The sequence below is a fragment of the Meleagris gallopavo genome, chromosome 13, assembly GCF_905368555.1.
Source record: "Meleagris gallopavo chromosome 13, MGAL_WU_HG_1.1, whole genome shotgun sequence".
Lineage (NCBI taxonomy): Eukaryota > Metazoa > Chordata > Aves > Galliformes > Phasianidae > Meleagris > Meleagris gallopavo.
In genome coordinates this window covers 9,787,955-9,803,767 of record NC_139416.1, presented here as the reverse complement: position 1 = coordinate 9,803,767, position 15,813 = coordinate 9,787,955, and the positions used below count along the sequence as shown (strand labels likewise).

Genomic DNA, 15,813 nt, shown 5'->3' with positions numbered 1-15,813 from the left:
TGGTAATTTAAGATTTTACCTTTGTTAGAAGCAAGTTTTCTAAGTATGTCCTGAATGTGCTGTTGCTCTGCTTTCTGCGCGTTCTTAGAACGTGCCTGGTTTAATCTCTTGTATTTCAACATGAACTCCTTGCCTCCCAGTGAAGATGAGCGTGTACTTTCTCTGTTCTGTGATCTACTCTGATCCACACTAACTTCAAATCTTATATTTGGGAGACCTCATTCTGGCCTTCTAATATTTAAAGGGAGATTATAAATAGGAGAGAAATTAACTTTTAACACACGTAGATAGTGATAAAACAAGGGGGATGATTTTAAGCTAATGGAGGGAAGATTAAGATTAGGTAAATTTTTCACTGAGGTGGTGAGGTGCTGGAGCAGATGGCCCAGGGAGGTGTTCAAGGCCACGTTGAATGGGGTGCTGGGCAGCCTGAGCTGGTGCTTGATCTACTGGTTGGCAACTTTGCACATAGCAGGGGAGTTGGATCTAGATGACCCTTCAGGTCACTTCCAACCTGAGCCATTCTATGATTTGCCTTTGCAAGTTTTCACAGCCTTAAGGAAGGCACTTTTTTTTTTTTTTAAACAAACAAACACAACAAACTTTGCAATCTCTGTTTTTCTGTGTCTAGCTGCTTGCTGATGTTTGAATTTTTTGCTTTTTGCAGATTTAATGTGAACAACAAAATCCTTCATCCTGAAATTGCAGAATGGTGAGTAGCAAAAAGTCTTTCTATTTCTATTATGAACATGCCTATATTCTGAACTATTGCTTCAGAGACATTCTCTCAGCAGAACATCCTACTTAGTTAAGGATATGTTTTAATTTTAGGCTGATTTCACATTATGGGCTGGAAATAAGGGTTGAAGGTAAAAGTATGGTTAAGTAACAGCATTGAGAAGTTAAGAATTTATGTAACATTCCTTAAGCCTCAAGTCTGGATAAAAATTGTAATAGGATATGTTTGGAAGTAAGTCACGTTTACGTAAATGTGAATTTGTATGAATAACAGAAGAACTGAGTATAATTCATATTCTAGCAATGCAAATCAAAGGTAGGTGAAAACTAAGTCCAAACATATAATATTTAATAAGGTGTTATTACTTCCCTAGGATTTATTTTAACTTCATTGATTTTGTCAAATTATTATTCATGTAGCTGCACTTTTTAATTCCAGGAGGATTCTACTGCAGCCTGTCTTGAATAGTAAAAGTTAGTCTATGTGACCTAGTGTATTAGGAGCTTGTAAAGCTTTTGCATTTATAGGAGAGGTCTAGAAATCTTCACTTGTGCTCTGAAACCCCTGATATGCTACTATGTTGAAATGGTCTAAACCATTTAGAAGTCCTTTATAAGGTCTTATTTACCTGCAGTGATGTGGCTGTTGCTCTTTGCTGGCTAGTTTGATGTAGGTTGTGAGCTTTCTGATGGTCAGACACAGGGAACTTCTAGCCTCGACCCCACGTGTTGGTGGTGAGTGCCATAGCCTGAATGAGCTTTTCCAAGTGACCTGGCAAGCTGGGGAAGGGAGCTACATCTTTGTGTGCCCTGTTGCTTGCTTACCTTCTTGTTGTCTTGTTAGCAGAGAAAGGTAAGGAACAGGAAAGGGAACATGAAGAGAGCCATATTTCCAAGCTTTGATTTCTAAGTACAAGTGCACTGCAGGAAGAGAGAGAATTTTAACTGCAGAGGGTTTTGGTTTAGAGCTACAAGCTTGTTCCCAAGTCAGCTTTCCCGGTAACATTCACTTTATTAAGGTGTCATGTGATGAGCTGCTCTTCTGTGTGGTTTGGCATAGGTGAGGGTCTTCATCCTTTTACAGGAAGCTCAGGAATGGGCTCACTTGAGGCCCCAAAGTTGTACTGAGATAGACTTAGCAATGAGGCAATACAAAGGCAACACTTGAGAATTGTTTGTTTTGGTGAATGCTTCTGTCAGTGAATGCTAGTCACAATGCTTTGGTTGTGCCTCCTCTGTGATCTTATCTGGGAAGCCATACTTGAAATACTTAGTATGCACTTTCTCTGTGCTTCCCTATGAAGAAAACAGCTTTAAGTGAAGCCAAAGTTCATGCAAGAGTATCATAAAGTATTTAATCAAATTTGGTGACTTTGTTTGAGGTTAAAGTATGTTAAAAACCTCTGTTGGATTTTAAGTATCTGGTGACATTAATATTTCAATGATAGACTCCATGTATTATACCTCCTAAATTAGGAATTTCCTTGGAATCCCAGACTATTGCCCAAGAAGCTTTCTTTGGAAAGCTATAACATTTGTAGAATTAAGAACATTTTCATTTCTGGAAAGTGGATTTTGGATGGTTATTTGATATATTCTCTGGGGTAGGAAATTCCTTCATTTGCACTGTATACTTCCATTATTTGCATCATTTCAAATTCAACAAGCTCTGGACTCCTCTGTCTTGCATGATAATTGTCAGAAAAACTCTGTTCTCTTAAAAATTCCAACAAGAGGTGAAATAGCTGAGCTTTCTGAAGCCAGGAAGAACTGTGGGCTGCAAAAGGCATCCTTACTATTCCTTACTCTTGTAATGCAAAAAAAAAAAAAAAAAAAGTGTTTCAGTGCTGAAAGGGGCAGTGTTTGTGGTTGAGGATCTGTTGCCTCCCTTTTTAACTCCAACCTCTTCCAAGTTCACAGTGTTTCATGACTTACCGTGAATCTTGTTTTCATTGAGTGGCTTGCCACTCTGAGTTAGTCTAAGAACTGTGTTATGTGCTGAATCTGTACATTTTTGCAATTGCATTAGCTGGAGCCTGCAAGTGATTTGTTCCTGCTGAAATATTAATGAATGTATTCAACATATAACTGGTCCGAGAGCTGTTCTTAGAACATTGAAGTTAATGTTACTAAGCAAAGGTGGGGCTTTTTTCTAGTGATAACTTGGAAGTGGGGGGGGGAAAAAATAATAAAAACTGTGAGTCATTCATCACCCATGGGGTTACCATGCAGTGCTAACAAAAGTGCTGGGCTCTTTTCTCTCACCTCAAACCCAGTTTGGGAGAGTCATCGCTTTTTGTTATTGCAATTGAGGAGATGGTGCTGAAATACCCTTCTGCTGCACAAACATGCTGCTGGGAGCTCCATCAGCAATACCAGTGCAGTCAGCGTAGGAGCACAGTGAGTTTTCTTTGGAGATCTGCTCGATCTCCGTCTCGCCTACTAACAGTTGGCTGATGATTTCTGTTGCTCTTGGAATAAATAAATGCTTTCTGTAAAATGTTTTGATGCTTGACCTGGTGCAAATGAAGGTGATGAATTCCATAAAAAGGCTAAGGCTAAATATCCATTTGGATATGCAGAAAGATATCAGAGAAGCTATGATCTAAAATAAAACCTTGACCCTGAAGCCTTATGATCTAGTCAAGTAAAAGAGATACTCTTTGCACTTGTAGTTGAGCAGTTAGTAACTTGTATTCCTCCCAGATCCCAATAAAGAGATGAGACATCTGAATTATGGAACAGCCTATTTTTCAGGCACTTGCAGAGCGTGGATATGTACTGTATATTGAAAGTAATATAAAGGCACATCAAACAAGTATTAAATTACCCTGCTAGCACATGCAGTCTTCTGAACAGGATTTAAAACAAAATAATCTTTAAGCCTTTGCTACCTTATTCTAACATGAATATAGTGGAGCTGCTGTTGTTTGTCTTAGTGAAAAATCAAAAGCAGAAGTTTGTTTCCTCATCCATGGTGAGCAGCTTACACTACTCCAGTGTAATTGTATCACCTCGGTGTTCATTTTAAAATCTAGTATTTCTCATTCTCAGTGTGCATCATGGTTATTGTCATGATATTCCTATTTACTAAGAATGTCTAATTCCTTCCTCTTCACTATTTTTCTGTTTGTTAGAGCGTTTTGATATCACCATTTTTAAAAAGGTATCTTTACTCTTGCCAGAAAAATTCTCTTTGGTGGGAGTGTCTGTGCCACACAGCAGTACAGTTGCTGTCAGTGGGAAATGCTCTTATCGCACGTCAGAGGCAGAGTAACCCTCTTCTGGACTCATTAAAACAAACTGCAGGAGCAGAAACGTAACAAATAGTTTTCTACAGCAGTATGAGTAGCAGATGTAGTAATAATAATAATAAAAAAAAAAAGCGCCTTGGTGGCAGTTTTGAAATATCTCAGTTATGGTACTTTATACCTGCTGCAAGCTCTGGAGTGGAACTGGAAAATACAATTCAAGTATTATTACCAAATTCAATAGATGTAGTTCTGTTCTTTGTAAACAGTAACTGTGGTGTTTGCGGCGTCCTTTGAGGTGGATGTGAGAAATATTAAGAAATCTGTATGTGTAGCAGTAGGAAGAGTAGGTGTTGGTCAATAGAAAGTAGGAACTATCTCCACTTCATGTTCACACAAAATAGCTGCTTTTATTTGAATTAGGCAGTAGAAAGCAGTGCAAGTAGATAAAAATTTAATGTTAAATTTTTTAGTTGAGTTCAGAACAGAATATCAAGGCTCATGAATAAATGCAAGTTCAGCATTTCATAAGGCATGAAGAACAGGGTGTTATTTTTTTATTGTGTTTTCTGAATACAGAAAGGAAAGTGGACACTGTGGCTGTAATTACTGCCTCTGTGGTTTCTGAACTTCATGGTTTGGATTTTAAATACTAAACAGATGCAACATTTGTTCCATCTGTTCCCCCAAGGTATTGCAGATAGGTGGGAGTTGGGATTGTGCTGAATTAGAAATTTTGGAGCTCTGGAAATTTCATTATGTAAACTAGTTTCAAATTATGTTTAAAAAGTAACTCAAGTATGCCTGTACAAATGTTCCACTGGTAGTGTTGGGCAATGACAAATACAGAACTCCATTGCCTTTGTTCCAAATGTGCTGTAGAATGAGTTGAAAAAAGGTTGATTGGACCACTTGTTTATTCATCTCAAAATAATGCAGGCTGATGTTTGGAATGCCTGTGACGTGACATTCCTTTGTAAGATTGTTTTGTTAGTGGTGAATCAATGCCAACGGAACTTCACTGTCACGAATACTTTAATAAGGCTCTGTTCTTGAGGTATACTTGGTCTTATTTTACCGCAGGCAATAAATGTTGTTTTCAGGTTATTCTGTATTCTTAGCCTAAGAAGCTGCAATCTAACCAAAATCTGTTCTGCTTTTCTTTAAGTCGTGTGATTAAGACAGACATGGAATTGGAAGTTCTGCGCTACACCAATAAAATCTCCAGTGAAGCTCATAAAGAGGTAATGGATCCTTTACTGTTAATAATTTTTGCTCTTAGTGTAACAGTAGTACTCAGAAAACGTTCCCAGCAACCCTGAATTGCTTAGTAATAAAATAATGGAAAGGCTGGATAGAAATAAGAGGGTAATATCCCTTCTATTACAGCCCAGTAATATACCTTGCATTGTCCTTGAACTCACTGGTGCATTTGCAATGTGTGAGAAATGAAGTGTGGTTTTGGATAAAAGCTGGAGCCTCAGCAGAAGGTGACCTGCCTGCAATCTGTCTGCTCTATTTGCACAAATACCTGTACAGCAATGGAGAATGAGAAGAAGGTTTTTCATCTGACCTGCATCTGTGTGTGCAGCTCTAGAAAGTTTTGCTCTGGCAGTTTACTCAAGTCAGATCCTTATAAATGATGGGAGTTGTGGTATTGGTGATATGGAACTTAGGTGTCAATCCTGTACTCTATAAAGTGACTCAGATGCCATGAGTTCTGAGCAAAGACCAGGGGGAGCTTAGTGAAAAGCATCTGAAGAAGTTACCAACTAAACTGTTGACTTTGCCCCTGTTCTACACATTTCTGAAATGTGAAGCATGAAAATATTGTAAAGTGCATATTGTAAAGAGTCTATGCATTTGCATTCATTCTCCTCAGTCATTTGTAATCCTTAAATAATGTCATCCCATCTGAGATAACTCCTACAGAGCTGCTGTTTAGTAGAACTTCCATAATACAGAAGCAGGCAAAAGAATAGCAATGGTGCACATTCTCAGCAAACCTGAGAATGAAATTCAGACATGAGGTGTAACATGGTGTTAATTCTAGCTGTGTTCTGTTGATTCAGATTACAAAGTATGAAAGAGGCTCTTCCTTTGTAGCGTATTGCAGTTCACAGTTTTGTTTTGCTGGTGTTTCATAAAACAAAAGGACTTGCTGCCAAGTTCACCAGAGCTTTCAGAATTTAGCGTTGGTATTTTGATGAGCTGCAGTTCATTAGGATATACTTTGGCAATTATGCTTGCTCTATTGCTGGAAACTGCAGGCATTTTAAAAGATTAAAAAGTTTGATTTCTAATATAGTTTTGAAGTACATACACTGACGTAAATTTAAATGAAGTACAGATTATATTTTTGTAATATAGGTTTCTCTGGAGATGCTCAGTTGTAAGTCGTAAATTTATAAATATGCGATTCCCTCCTGCTAAGAATGTCCCATGTTAATATGTATCTTACAGGTAATGAAGGCAGTAAAAGCTGGTATGAAAGAATATGAGCTGGAGAGGTAAGAATTATTTCAATAAATGTAATAAAAATGGAAAGGTCTGTTTGTATTAGGAGTCGATGCAATAGCTGTGGCACAGCAGTAGCATTGATTCAGTAGAGAGCTCTTTTGAAGATTGTTTTGAGCATTATTTTGTTACTTTGAGATAGTGGCACTTCATCAGTTTCAGACGTGTATTTGATGATGGTTGATTATTTTTTCCTGATGGTGTAGTGTAGTATAATTTTTCTGAAGTTGTGGTATTTATAGAAGCTTTAGGAAATCGCTGTTGTTCTTGTCTGAAGGCATCCAACAAAATGGTGTTTATGGATAAACATCACCCTTAAGCTTGTTATGCTTAGAAGTCTACAGTAGGAGTGTTTAAGAACCTTATAAAATACCGTGTTCAGTTACATCTTGCCTGCAATTACAAGTCGATATTGCCTCTACAAGGAGCTCGTCTCACAAGTGTGGTGGGTATTAGTACAGCTGTTAAGAAATCAACAAGAACACCACAGATTTCTGTTGAAGAAAATGTGCTATACAAGAATACATAGAAGGGGTTGGCTGCTGCTGATTGACACAGTGAGTGATGTGTCTAGATTTGAGGAAAACATTGCTTCCTCTTTTAAATCAATATTTACACCAGATCATTTTATAAAACGTGGTTTCGATCACCAAGTCTATTTATTTTTATCTCACATACAGCATTCTGTTTTTGAAGTATTACATAATAAAGAAATTGAAAATAGTGGTGGTGTTATTTCTTGACAGTCATTTTTGAAATGTTAGCAAGCAGACTAATTGGATGCCCTGTGTGGAGACGAGAAAAGTGACCCCGGTGTTTGTTATCAGATTTTCAAGTTCCAAGCGTTCATACAAGAGACTGCTCTGATTTCAATACGTCTCTTTAGAAGACGATTCAGTTAAATCAGTGCAACTTCTGGGTATAGACAAACCCAATGTAAAAGCCTGAAGCATTAAATACAGGGGAAAGGAAGTGTACTTGTAGGTCCTGCAGAGCAGAGTAAAATTCTATGAAGCAAGCATTTATGTTATGCTGGCTTTTACCTCCTCCCAGTTTAACATGGGATCATGCTATATAAAGTAAGTAATGCCCTTAGAACATATGCTATACAGAAAAATTGGTGTTACATTTAAAGAACTTAGATTTCTACATACTCTATAGACTCATGCTCAATAGATTGCTTCGAAATGCAATTATACATATCACTAGGCAACAGGGAAAAGGTGTTGCATACGTTCTCCTATTCTCCCATTAACTTTACTAATGCTCTTTGTGTTCGTTTTACTTGCTGCCCATCTTGTGTATGTTGATAGTGGCTCTGGAAGTCAATGGTAATAAAAATTTCCATGGAGCAGGGTCTGCTCAGAAAGTGCTTTTGAATGTCTGGAGCCTGGCAGTTTTATGTGCACGTCATGCAACAAATGCATAAACTCTTCTGTAAGTCTGTGAGGTATGTCATGCTGTTCCTGGACATCCATTCTTCAGTCGGCTTTTGCTATACTCACAAACCTTTTGAAATGATTGTTTGTGTCTTTGGAAAAAAAAAAAAAAAAACAGTGGGCAAGTGTCTATTAAACCTGTTTAGAATTGCCTTCTGTTCTTCCATATGTCTTGATAGGTTACACTTCTTGACAGAGTCTGAGGTTATTTCACTAATGAAAGAGGTCTCGGCAGACTGCAGCGCCTGCCATTGAGCCTATAAATAGAACTGAAGTTTCAGTTGCTGTGTGAAATTCATCCTTGCACCGGTTTCTGTTGCCTTATTGCTTAAAGGAGAAAGATCCTAAAATTCAAAACTGCAATTTCCATATCTTGCTGTAAAGTGGGTGACTGCAACGTTCAAAAATAAATTCAGAAGCAGTCTCAGAAGTGTGTGTTCTGTATACAAATATACACCTATGTAGTCTAAGAAGGAAACTTCAGGAAACTTTCAAAGACCTGAGAAAAGGTAACATCTAGAAACCGACAACTTCTGTTGAAACCATAGTAAATTTTCAGTTGTTTTCTCATTGGCAGGCTGGATAGTTTGCTTTCTGCAGATTTGACATATCTAGAATCTTGCAATGCAGAGAACTGAAACTCTTAATTTATATTGGTTTATTAAAATATTCCCGCTTATCTTTCAGAGATCAATTAAATGTTAACGAAGCTTTTCACTTTCTGCTGTTCTACGGTTTCCACTTCCTTTTGAAAGCTTTTGAATTGTGTGCCCCTCTTCCCCAGGTGCATCTGCTGCTGTGAAATCATGAATTTTTGAAATGAAGATCTCTTGACATGTGGCCAATAATACTTGCTTCATATTCCTTTCATTCTCTGACATTCTGCAGTATAGCACGTTTTTGTGTAGAAAGCTGATCTGGCCCTGTTTACTAGGAGGAATAGTGCCAGGGATCCCAAAAGCAATTAAAATATCCATTACCACATTGAGAGCATGAGAGTTGCCTTTTCTTTGTTCATTTCATTAAGTGGTCTTCCTACAAAAAAAGTCACCTCACTTCAGCCCTATAATGCAGCAAAACCCGTCTAAAGTACTCTTGGAAATATATCCAAGAGCCAACACTACGAAAAGCTGGTTGTATATCTGAGTTTCTGAGGACTAACTGGAAGGAAATTAGACAAATCTCTAGATAATCTTTTATTTTGAGGTTTGAAAGCTAGCTTCAAAAACTTGTTAGAAGTGTTCTGTATGTGTTGGTGTTCAGTGGTGAACGATTTTGAACCAGTGATGAATTAATATTGAAGCATATAAAAATGAATGCATATAACTGCAATCCAATCAGCCCTGATGCATTTGGGTGGTTTGTTTTTTTGGTTTGGTGTTATTTAATGTGGTTAGTTGACTTTAAGGAGGCAGCCAATCCAGTTATCTACAAACAGTAATTCTCAGCGCCTGTAATTGCATATAAAGTCATTTCAGTAGGTCAGAGTCTAGATTTTCTTTGATGTAGTTTGTTTAGTTTTTGTGCTTATCTCATGGTTAATTAATGTTCTGTTTAATTAAAGGCTTTTAATTATGAAACTGCTCCATGGTGAATATACTGTTAAAATACAGCAAAAAGATAAATCTCTTTAGCTTGAGAAGTATGTGGGGAAAAAAACCCTTATTTCAGCTGATTTAGCCTGTATATAAAATGTGTGTATTTACAAAAGACATTTGTTTGTGTACATTTGTGAACACGTGTGTATTTATGTACACGTGCTCACTGAAAGTACTAATTAAAAGAAGTATCTGTTCTATGATCCACACTGCTGGAGAGACGTCCTCTAAGTGAGACATCCTCTAAATCCGTGTCTGTCCATTTTTAGAGTGATGTCTTTCATCTGCTCGTCATTTACCAAGTGAAGTTTTGATTCTTCTGTGCGCTTTCTAACTTATTCTCTTTTTAGTTTGGGAAAATAATGTTAAGGTCAGGATGGCTACTTGTAATTGCTTATGTGTTTGGAGAGTGACAGGAAGATGCATATTACAGTGAGAGAAGAAATGAGAGGAGAGCAGCGTGCTGTAGGTATGGTACTTGGCAGGTTCCTAGTCCTGTCCTAATAGCGCTGGAGGCCCCGTGGTGGGAGTGCGAGCACGTTCTGGGATGCATTGAACCATTTAGTAGCCCTCACTGCCCCATGATGCTGGCAGTACAAAGCCTTTGAACAGATGGGAACGTGGCTAGTGTAAGGACAGGCTGTGTGGTTGTGGTGTGCTGGGAGTTTGGGGAAATTGTTCCATGTGGCTCTCTTCAAAAGAGAATTGCTCTGCGTGGTGATTCCATCAATAAAAGCAGCAAAGAAAAGAGGATCTGACCAGACCTGCTCAGCAGATGTGTGACCCAGTAGTTCCTAGGCGTTGGTCTGGTACTGTTGTTCCAATTGACTTGCTGCTTTTTCTTGGTGTATCAGCTTTCCTCTGCCGAGTTGTCTGCATTTTGGTGGTGCATCTTTAGCACTTCGTGCTCTGACTGGTACAAGTGATGTGGAGTAGAGCTCCAGCAGTCCAGTGGAAAAGTTCCTGGCTGTGACACTGTTCCCAGCTGTTGTGGGGGTCACTCAGAGCACACCACCCCAGCAAGAAATTATCTCATGGAGTGGACGTGTCCCCACTGTGCTGCCTGTTATGCAGTGTGTCTCTTAGATCCATGCAACCATGCAACTCCAAGATAGTTGGAGTGATTTTGTGCTAGTTAATGGTTAACTTTAACTCCTCTGTGCTCTTGCAGCAGCAACTTAAAGAATAATATGGCAAGAAGGCAGCTACAGTGCTTTTCACTTCTTGGTTTACAATGCGTGCAGACTATTTTTACACTTTGCATCTTACCAGCTCAGACTGATAGAAGTTCTTTATCCTTATTCTTTTCAGTGCTGTCCCTGTTTCCAAAGCAGAGCTTAGACTGAGATGAGTTCTTGTCATATCTGTCAATGTTAAATTTCACTATCTGGGGAAGCCTAAGAGTGCTCTCATGGATTATGGCTCTCATCTTTCGTTTATCTCTCTCTCCCCTCTGCTCCAGTGGAACAAACTGAGAATAAAACATACATGTTATTTCACTAGAAAATAGCCGGAATCACTTTATTTTCTGTTAGGTATTTCCTTTTAGTGAAATGCTTATTATTTTGGCTAATCTGGATTTGCCACTTCATGTCTCTTGATAAATTTTGCTCTTTGAATGTCCTTGAGAAAGCTGCTGACTGCTGCAGTAAACCATATTTAAAAAAATGTTTTGGTTTTCTTTTTCATGCTTGGTCTACTTTTTGCATTTAGAATTTCAGTTCAAGCATGGTCTTTCTAAGTCCTTTGTATAAGTATATGTGGATAGCAAATGAAAATGAGTGCTGCAACTGGCAAAAATGTGCAAGTAGATTCTTCAATTACTTTCTGACTTGGGAGTGATGCTGAATTGTTCCACAACCCTCACTAGTATTTCTGCAGAGCAGCCAAGAGGCTAGCAGTCTGAAGCAGTCTGCTCAGTTACCCCAAAACAATTTATTTTACTATAATTTTAATGGTTGGTACCGTTGGGTAGCCTGAAAGTGGTTTGACTGCTTTGTTTCCCAAAGCTGCTACACCATTAGACAGATAAGATTTTTTTGTTGGTTACTGTTATCAGAAGGATGGGTGGAATGAAAACTTTAGGAAATCTGGAGGGGGGGGGGGGGGGGGAAAAAAAAAACAAAACCAGAAGAAGAGGATAAAGGTGGCCTTTCCCTGCATTTGGGGGGAAGAAATCCCAACAAAACAGTTTGGTTTTCCTTTGTTTCTCTTTGTGTATGTGACTGGCATATACTGTCTGGGCAGTGTTTTCATACTAAGACAATCCCATACCTAGTATTTTTTGTTTGCCTTTGTATCTATATCCTTTATATTTGAAAGTGTTTAAGGAAAAATTGGATCAGCAGCAATTTCTGTTTTACCAACTGCTGGCACTGTACAACAATCAAAGTGCTCCTGCTCAGAGGGCGCTGGGGGGACCCTGCTGCCTGAGCCAGGTGTGAGGCGGCCTCTCAGGTGATCCAGAACTTCCTAAAAGCAGTAATGTGGAGCAACCTGCAGTGGTCCAGGGCCAGGTCAGCACTCTTGGTTCCAGGGAATGCCAAAGCTATTTTGAATGGCAAGGGAACCCGAGCAGGTTATTTTAATACAGCACATGTTTGTGATTTTTTTAATCTGGATGTTTATAGCTTTTGTTTCAAGTGCCTTTAAGAAAGTCTGTACATCTCAGTGGTAATTGCTCGCTTCCACTATCAGTGCTCATAAAGCATACAGAAAACTCGAGTACCTCTAGCTCAGTGCAGAGCTGACAGCATGTGTCAGGCAGCTGCTAATGGCCAGGGTGGTTTAGCCATTGCATTTCAGGAGCCCAGACTCCCAGAAAGGAGTCAAGTGAAATATCATTCTAGAGAACAGCTGGATTCAGAGCGATACCTCCATTCAGTTTTCCATCCAGTCTTGTAGGACAGCATAATGTGGATCTGTTGGCTGGCTCCAGCAGTAGGCTTACCTCAGCTGCAGTACCATGAGCTGTAGTTCCCATATTGCAGTTGCACAGTGAATTTACTTGCACTCGCTTCCTTCTGACTTCAGTTTAAGTTCATGGATTTTCGATTGTTTCATGTGATGCTTGTTACTGAGTTTTCAGGTCTTGACTTTGCAGTCACTGAACTCAAGAAGAGGGATATGAACATCTTTTAAAGTGTAAAACGCTGGTTCTGACGCAGACCCACCCCAAGGCTTGGCTGAACTCAGTGGGATGAGCTGGGAAGCACGTAAGATATAGCTGCTCTGTTAATGCTTTAAATTAGGCAGTCCCAAACAGTTTCCTAATTCAGATGAATTAGGAATTAATCTTAAAATCTGAATTTAAAAAGTGATTTAAAAGAAAAGCCCTGAGCACTGTTCCTGTTGTATGTCACAGAGGCACAAAAGCAGGTACATGCACACACGCGTGCACATAATTCAGCAGGAGGGGCTGAGGATTACCTCTTCAGCATGGAAACCTCTGCCAGGACCTCATCTGCTTTAGGGGAAAGGCTCTTTACTGTGGTAAGTCCACTCTGAAAGGCTCCAGCTGCCCCAGCCCTGGCAAACACTGCTCGTTTCCAGTTGCCCTGCTCTCTTCTCCTCGGCTGTTGGGAAAATGGTGGGGGTAGAACCCCCTAAGGAGGGAAGTGTAATTTGCAACAGAACCTTCAGGAGCTGGTTGGGTTGAGCTGCTGGGCTGTGTTGGGGGGAATCTTGAAATTGCTGTCAAGGAGCAGAGCAGTTCCAGTATTCCCAGCAATCTCTCAGCTTTTCCCCTTTTCAGGAGGTCTTGTTCACTTTCAGTAGAGGACAGCTTGGTTCACCGTCTGGACATCACTTTAATTAGCTCTTTGTGTAGAGGAAAGATGTTTAATTGCAGAGGTCTCTTCTGTGACTTGTGATTGAAGTTCCACATAATTGGGTTTTATCTTCTGTGAAAAAATCCTGGAATTGGACCATGTGAGTATTTAAAAATAAAATCTTCTATCAACCTACAAATGTCAAAGAACAATTACTATGCTGGTAATTAGCAATTGGCTCCCTCCCTTTAGAGGGAGAGCAGTGGAAGGATGTAGGCAGCATGCATGCATATGGAACTGGGTTTGATTGCATAGCAAGATGCAATCCAATTTTAAATGCTCTGTTGGTGTATGTCCTTACAGAGTTGTTAGCACAGTTTATGCAGTGGTAATCCATAATTACCCTTCTAATATTTTTTTGAAATCAAAAGATAATCACAATTTTTATTTACAGTTTCAGTCTGATTTCTGTCTGTGTTTCTTAGAGTGGTGATTACTGTTACTTACATCAGGGCAAGAGCAAATTTTCTTATCAAATTAGCAGTGGTTTCAGTTTTTACTGAATCTAGCACAGTACTGAAATAGTTAACTAATTGTCATTACTAATGACAAGCTTGGGTTGCAGATAAGTGAAATGGAACTCATAAAAGACAGCAGGCTGAACTGATTGTTATTTGCTGTGGATTTTGTTCATGCTTGTTCAGACAAGTGAAAAGTAAAGATTCTACCATATGTGAGGCTTCAATGAACTTTTGATCACTAATTTCTGCTATTTGCTGTAGAAGCAGGGAGATCAGGATTTGTTAGTTGTTCTCTTCTGATAACCACAACAGCAATGTAATTGTATGCAGATTGGAAGCCCAAGAACTTGAAGGAAATGTGCAAAATGCTGAGATGATCCATTAATAACAGGATATCACACATTGACCTTCTGAAAATCAAAAACATTTTAGATAGATGAAAAGAAAATGAGCAGATTCCGTTCTGTGCTGCCAGCATACCCTCTGCATAAATTCTATTCCAAATGGGTTCTTAGAGAATCCTCATTGCTGTCGTGTGCCAGTGCTGCCTTCCAGTGTCTGTCATGCTGGTTCTTTTGTGTTTATTGTGCTTTTTTTCCCCAATTTCTCTAGGGGCAGAATTGAGTAAATCTGTGTCCTGTTTTGGCAGCATGTGGTGGTTTAGTGTACTTGTTCTCAATGGCGTTGAAAAACACATGATCAAAATTGTAATTATATGTGAAAGTTGGTGTTAGTTTGCTTTTCTGTGCTTGTGAGCTTGGTCTTCTTTACAGGATGTTTTTTCTTCCCCTCAGCTATTGTAATTTTTCTTTTCCTTAGGTATTGGTCACAGAGTTTTCAGTATTGTTCAGAGGTGGTGGACTTAGGTGGCTCAGCGCTTGTTAAAGTCTGAGATGACAAACAATAATACGTATGGGAAGTTAATGAAGACAGGAAAGGACAAGGCTGCAAGTGATTGCCGGTAGTGAGAGATGCAGTGGCACTGGAGCTTACTTAGCATTGAATTGTTGTGTCCATCTGTGCTGGGTTCTGCTGTCCAGGCAGAGCTGAAGATGGCCTCTGTAATTTAGGTGAGTTATACAGTGTGATAGAATAGAGTTGAACTGCCAGGCAGAAGTGATGGGAAGTGAAATCTAAGTGAAGCTTAAGACTGGGAAGGAATCTGAATCATAATAGAAAAAAGAATAGGTGAACAGAAAATAGAGAAGGTGATGTTTCTGCTAACAGGAATATGCCCCTGTAGAAAACTCCTCAAAATGCAACATTAGTTCTGGACTGGTTAGGCTTTGTGTTCACCAGCTTTTTCTGAGTAGATGAAATTGAGCCTCAAGGTGGTCTTGGGAAGTAAGGGATAGGAAGGGCTTCACTGAAAACAGAGACTGTCTTCTGATTCATCTAGGGAAACCTATATATTTAAACGAACAAATGAGATGTGAGATATTTGAACACTCCAGAGGTTAATCACTTAGTGTAAAATGGAGTTGCCATCACTTCTTGCTTAGGGCAATCCTCTTGTAAAATGTCCTGTTTGTCAGGAGTATTGCACTGGGTTTCTGATGTTTTCTGTTTTTGAGATGAATTCACTGCATCCTATTGGTCAGCACAAAAGTGGGAGGTGGGAGGAGAGGTACTTTTAAGTCTCTGGTTAGCAAAAAATTTAGAATTTAGTTATTTGTTTAAAAAAAAAAAAAAAGTGTAAAGCAGGGTGAGAATTGTACCTGTAAGTTGTGAATGTTGTGAATGTGTGCAGTTTAGGATGGTAGATGTGATTCACTAATAATCAATATTTTGTTCATTTAGTCTCTAGGTTTGTTGTGTGAGGGGAGGTTCGGCACTGGATGCAGTGCACTAGACATGATGAACGCTCCAGAATGTCTTTTTCTTCATTATGTGTTGGAAGGAGGCAGAGACCAAGTCTGCAACTAATCTGTTGTTTTGTTTGGAAATGAAAATAACATTCAAAAGTTGGCTTCCTAATC

General features: G+C 39.1%; 1 protein-coding gene across 3 annotated transcripts in view; it reads left to right on the top strand.

Annotated features, from left to right (window-relative positions):
• The window catches only part of PEPD (peptidase D), a 172,620-nt gene that overhangs the window by 80,392 nt on the left and 76,415 nt on the right, over window positions 1-15,813 (top strand). For all 3 annotated transcript variants that reach the window (XM_085234518.1, XM_085234517.1, XM_085234519.1), the window contains exons 7-9: window positions 668-712; window positions 5,158-5,233; window positions 6,453-6,499. In XM_085234518.1, the coding sequence (XP_085090644.1) occupies window positions 668-712; window positions 5,158-5,233; window positions 6,453-6,499 (168 nt within the window). The remainder of the gene's footprint in view (window positions 1-667; window positions 713-5,157; window positions 5,234-6,452; window positions 6,500-15,813) is intronic.